This window comes from Cinclus cinclus, chromosome 2 (assembly GCF_963662255.1).
Source record: "Cinclus cinclus chromosome 2, bCinCin1.1, whole genome shotgun sequence".
Taxonomy (NCBI): domain Eukaryota; kingdom Metazoa; phylum Chordata; class Aves; order Passeriformes; family Cinclidae; genus Cinclus; species Cinclus cinclus.
Window position 1 is genome coordinate 59,139,634 of NC_085047.1, and position 6,033 is coordinate 59,145,666.

The window sequence follows — 6,033 nt, forward strand, 5'->3', positions numbered from 1 at the left end:
TGGGTATTGCAACTTCTTCCTTGGGAGGAAAGGAAAGCTGCAGATGGAAATCTTGTTTCTTTTATTAACAAGCCATATGAGAGCTGGAGAAAAGATTGCCTGCTGCAGGGATTGGTAGCTGGAGGATGCTCAGGGAAGCACCTATGTACTCTTAAGCCTGATACCAGCAGGGTTACTGGGCCTGCTCTCACTGGAGCAGTCTTTGGAGCTCAGCTAGAGGCCTTTCCCAAAGGACTGTGCTGAGTGGGATAAGAAAAATCCTCTACATATCTTCTTGCACTTGTCTCTGCTGCTGCACTAAAAAAGGGGGAATGCAGCTCCCTTTGTGGTTGGACTATGGCCAGCAGCACCATCTGCACCCACATTGTCCCATAGCTTCAGCACCACCTAAGTCCTGCTTTGGTAAGCTTTTTTGTTGCAACTGTGGTAGCCAGAGAATGGTTTTAAATTGAAGTTTTGAGTATGCTGAATTGGACTGGTCAGTGGCCAAATGTTGACATGTAGACTTTCACAAAGCTGTGAAAAATAAATCCTATGTGAGTGGAAGGACTGTAGAGTGGAGGGCATTCCATTGATTGGAATGATGTATGGTTGATGTATGGCAGGCAACCCTTACAGTGTACTGGAGGTCCAGTCTCCAGAAAGAAGAGCAGGAAATACTGTGCATGGACATGAAAGTACATGGACGTGAAAGTACAAATGTTGACAGTAAATTGCTTTCCATCTAAAGTGATTTCAGCAGGGGTAGAAACAAGCTAGGAGGTGGAGATAGTTATTTTTTTTTTTTATTTTTGAAAAAACACAAGGGAGAACTTAAGACTAAAAAGGGGGAGGCAGACTAAACATTGAAGAGAAGCAGGAAGACTGGAGAGAACTCTGCATGACAAAATAGAAGGAAAGAAAGATTGCCAGAGACAGCGTGATACAGTGGCATGGAAAAAGCTATGGCAGGATCTCAAAGCAGTTGTCCTTACCTTCCTCTCTCCCTTCCATGGTAACCATTTATGTTTTCCAGGGGCTTTGTTTTGTTTTGTTTTAATTTGTGTGTTTGGAGTTTCCATGTTTAAGTCACAAGTGTGCACTGCAGTAGCTGTGTACTCCAGCAATACAGAGCTTAATCCTCTAATGTTGTCCCCACAGCTCTACATCTATTGACAGCAATGTGGTACCCAAGTCTCTTAGCCTGCAACTGATGGAATCACTCCTAACTTAAAATTATATTCTGGAAGCAGGTTCTGATCAGTTATTTTACCATAAGGTGTGTATGAGGCAGACAGAGAATTCTGTGTCCTGGGAGTGTGGCAAGGTTGTGCCCTGACATTGCTACCATGTGGATACTTTTGAACATAATTAAATGGATATGTGGATGTCAGGACAACTAAGGCGTGACTTGTGAATTATTTAGGCTTGTGATTTATTAATTACTTTGTGTAATTTTTGAAACTGATGGCAGCTGTCTAGGGGGTGTGCTTTTGATGTTGGTCAATGCTTGAGATAGAGATCTTGAGTGTAATTCCCAGGTTTCCTGATGAACCACTGAATATCTCAAAGGCAGGCTGTTCAGCTGGGCAATGGCAATATTATTCATGCAGGGTACCTTTGCTGTGGGAACCATCTTGCCGAGTTCAGGGGTCAGGTTCAGTTCTTGTTTTATTAGGAGAAATTCTGCTACCTCTTTTGGAAATGTTGGATAAATTAAATGTTTATGAGGCCAATTTTTTTTTTTTTGTAGTAGTAAATCTGTAATTATTATTTCAAAATTCAGCATGGAAGAATTCTGACCCAATAATCATCTCTAATCTTAGCAGGACTTTACAGACTCCAACCCAGGTTCCAGTGGTTGTTTCTCCTGGAAATCAGCAGCTGCATACTGTAACACTCCAGACAGTGCCTCTTACTACAGTGATAGCCAGCACAGATCCAGCCTCAGTAACAGCACCACAGAAATTCATTTTACAAGCCATTCCTACTTCCCAGCCCATGACGGTTCTTAAAGAAAACATCATGCTACAGTCTCAGAAGCCAGTCTCGCCTCCTTCCTCGATTGTGCTGAGCCCAGCACAAGTTCAGCAGGTGCTCACCAGCAGCGTGCAGACAATTTGCAATGGAACAGTCAACGTGGCTTCATCTCCATCGTTCAGTGCCACCACCCCTGTGGTGACATTCTCGCCCAGCAGCTCACAGGTGGTGTCTCAGCCATCGGGCACAGTGATCACTTCTGTCATTAAAGCACCAGACACAAAGCAGGTTGGCCTACAGGAAGAGGATAAGGAGGAGAGTGACAAATTAGAAGATGCTGAGCAGTCAGAGCAGAGATTCCAACAGCAACCCTTTGTGATGGTAGTGTCCAGTTCGAGTAATTTCCCATCTAATGTGCAAGTGAAGCAAGAAAATGAGCCATTGGAGCCCAGTTTGTATTGATAATTAAATAATTAAAAAAAGACCCTGTGGATGATTATTTTCATAAATGTGATGGGACCTTTTCAGTTATGTATATATGATTTGATTCTGGAGCATGATGTTGCAAAACTACTCAATTTCTGCAGTTAATTCTTAGAATTCATGCTTTAGGATGGATTTTGATTTTATGGTAATTATTAAATGTTGTCATACAAATAAAATTATATATTACTCATTTTTCAAAGTACAGGCATGAAGGAACATGCTTTTTATGCTACAAAAACTTTCTCCTGAGGTTTTTTGGCCAAAGTTTTGAACTTCACTCTTACTTTGTTATCTGTCTGTTGCCCATTTACATTGCAGTAATGTTATTGTTAACCTTTTCTGTTTAATCTGTATGTGTATCACCTTTGGAAGCAGCACTTAATTTTAGTACGACAGTTTCATTCCATGTGTTTGAATTTTTATGATTGAGTATCTGTTTCATATCAGTGAATGACATCAGTTTTAGACTTTGGTAACCAGGTATCCTCTTGCATTTTTTGCAACACAAGCTCTTGTGTGTGCAAAGTTGAATATACACTCCTATTGAGAGTACTCGAAAAATGTATTCCAGTCATGGACAATGCCATGTCTATATTTTATATGAAAACATCAGATATATTTAATTACAGAAGCTAACGGCATCACTACAGGTGCAAATGTTTTATGCCATTTTGCAACTATGAAGCTTAACATTCTTGCTTTCTACTTCAGATTATTTTGTAAGGGGGGAGGGAATTAAATATATACAATTTATGCAGGTTTTTGGAGATTTAAACTGCTAAGAGTTCTTGGTTTTGATTGTAAATACTGTATATTCAATGTTGCAGGGAAGTTTTTTCAGCTAATTTTTCCATTCAAATTTTTGATAGATGCAAATAAGATCAATAAGATTGTTATGTTTAGAGGTCTAATGTTATATGTATTCATATTACTGAGTGACTTTGTATTTAAAGACAAATTTTTAAATGATGGAGCCCATTGAACCCTGGGTCCTTCTTTTGTATTTTTAATTGGTTTATTATGAAAATAAATCAAATGGAAAAACATTTTTCTGTATTTACTCTGAAATGTTTATTATTATTATTATTATTATTATTATTATTATTATTATTATTATTATTATTATTATATTTTACAATCATCATAAATAACTAAAATAGAGTGAGAAGCAGCCAATGTGGTTAGTCAGTGTGGGTCTGTGGTGGAACATGAGCAATTCACAAATCACTTCTGAACAGATTTGAACACAGTCAATGTGCTGTTGGTATCCTTGTAGCAGTAACATTTATTTTTGTAGCTGAACTGAAGTTTGAGATAAATCCAGGAAGTGGACCTAAACTTCTCCTTTTCCATCACTTCCACTACATTAAATGATAAATAACATAAAATTTTGGTTTTAATTCACAAAGGTTGTAGCTTGTATGATACAACTGACAGCCTGAGCTAACAGGGCTTCAAAAACTTGTATGTTGCAGTGTTTAAACAGAGGATAAGTTAATAATAAATATGTCCAGTATTATGATTCAGTATAAAATGAAAGGGATTATGACTTTCTATGATTGAATTAATGTTGGAGTTTTATTGAATGGTTGGTAAGGTTAAATATAACTTTTAGCACTAGTACTAGAAAAACTAATAGGATCAGAACCGTGGCAGAGAGAGTATGGTCTTGCTGCTTGACAGAAGAGACTCTCCAAACTAGTGAACAAGCAGTTCTCTGCCACAGATGCCATGTTGGTTCAATGTTTGTTCCCTCTGACTCTCTGCAGTGAGGCTTCAACCTGCAAACCCAGTGCCTCACCCCATTTACAGGAACGCTGGTCATACCCACACTGGTGGCTGTTTATCTGGAAGTACTCCCTGCAGCTGGGGAGTGCTGGCAATATTTTCAGGAATGTGGATAAGCATTGTGGAAGTGCATCTGGTAACAGTCTTCATCCCAAGCACTGTTAGATTGACAGAAGCACTGGAGAGGGAAGCTAGTTTTTTAAATCAAACTATTACATGGAGATGTTTTCCTATACTACAAGTAGTTCATAATTCTAGGAAACCTGAAGTGATAATGCTTGACTGACATTAGTGTTTTTAGATACAGGGAAGTTGCATTGGTGTTTGCTGGGAATGTGGGAGGAAAAAAAATGCACCATATGGTCACAGCTTCATCAACAAAACTTCATGCCATAGATGCAGCTACTACACAGGGAAAATGATTTGTCAGTTTAGTTTATGTCAGTTGGAGAAATGGAGAAAATCTCCAGCAGCAGTAACATGTCTCCAGCAGCAGACTGTTGTGTAACAGACAGTAAGTGGAAATCACTCCTTCCCCATGTCCCTTGGGCTCCGGTGTGCCAGCTGGGTGGATCTATACTTCGTACTCTCTTTGGTATGGCAAAGGAAGGGAGAAGCTGGAGTAAATCATAAAATGGGAGCTCGCATTGGGAGTTTCAGCAATCCTTCCCCTTTGTGCCTGTGGCAGCAGCCAAACAAAACACGACAGCTAAAATCCCAGCCCCTTCTGAGTCAGAAAATAAAAATTGAGACCACAGTTCTTTTCCACACGTATGTGAAGCCGCAGAGGAGGAAAAGGCACTTCTTTATTTCTGAGGCATTTCACAGAAGGAAATGCCATCCTCCTCCTCTGGAGGCCTCAGGCTGCCTTTGGGAAGCCCTGTCCACCACTCTGTTGTCCTGAACATGGGCTGGGTACCTGGTGCACAGCACCAGCTCACACACTGAGAGGTATTTCTGGTTTTTATTCTTATTTGCACAAAGCAGGGAGCTAGGTGGTAACCCACAGAAGGCTGGTTCTCTGATAACTAAAACTTCACACTGGTTATAAATTTTAACAAACAAAGGCATCAGCCTTCATTGGTTACAAATTATATAACTTTTTCATTAATTAGCTCTAACTCCTATTGCAAATGGTATCATAAACTGCACCGGGGGGATTTAGGTTAGACATTAGGAAGAACTAAGGCAAGTAGATATTGGAATGGACTGCCCGGGGAGGTGGTAGAGTCACCGTGCCTGGAAGTGTTTACGGAAATACTGGACTTGGCCTGGCTCACATGGAGGTGTTCTGCCAGGGGCTGGACTCGATGATCTCCGAGTCAATTTCCAACCAAACCGATGCTGCGATCCCTCGCTTCTCACGCCTGCGGGCGCAGTTCTTCCCTCCCTCTGGGAAGGAGCCTGGGCTCCGCTTCGAGGAGGTGGCAGTGGGTCCCACTGCCGCAAGGACCTTTCCCCCAGTTACCGCCCAGCCCTGCTGACTTCACTCCTGGCGGATCCCTTCCAGACAGCCAATTCCTCTGCTGACTGTCTTCCCTTTTCCTTTAAAACGAAAGTTCAGCCACGCGTACGATGCTAACAACGCAACTGCGCAACTGCTTAATCCTCTCTGGTCCAGCTACAGCCGCCTGTTCACAACCGACCGAAGACCTGCAGAATTTCAGCAAATCCCTACCCGCTGAAAGCCCCAGGGGCCGAGCCCTGCCGCGGCAGGGAGGAAGGGGCCGGGCCCAGCGGGGCAGGAAGGGGCGGGCGGGGCCTGCGCGGCCGCTCCCCCGCCGCTCCCGGCAGCCCTCG

General features: G+C 42.0%; 1 protein-coding gene across 11 annotated transcripts in view; it reads left to right on the forward strand.

Moving 5' to 3' along the window:
* The window catches only part of ELF1 (E74 like ETS transcription factor 1), a 98,067-nt gene extending 94,566 nt beyond the window's left edge, over positions 1 to 3,501 (forward strand). For 9 of the 11 annotated variants that reach the window (XM_062487746.1, XM_062487740.1, XM_062487750.1 and 6 more), the window contains exon 9: positions 1,806 to 3,501. In XM_062487746.1, the coding sequence (XP_062343730.1) occupies positions 1,806 to 2,421 (616 nt within the window). In that variant the 3' untranslated portion in view covers positions 2,422 to 3,501. The remainder of the gene's footprint in view (positions 1 to 1,805) is intronic. The other 2 variants (XM_062487749.1, XM_062487751.1) reach the window with 1 other exon arrangement.
* Positions 3,502 to 6,033: the final 2,532 nt, after the last annotated feature.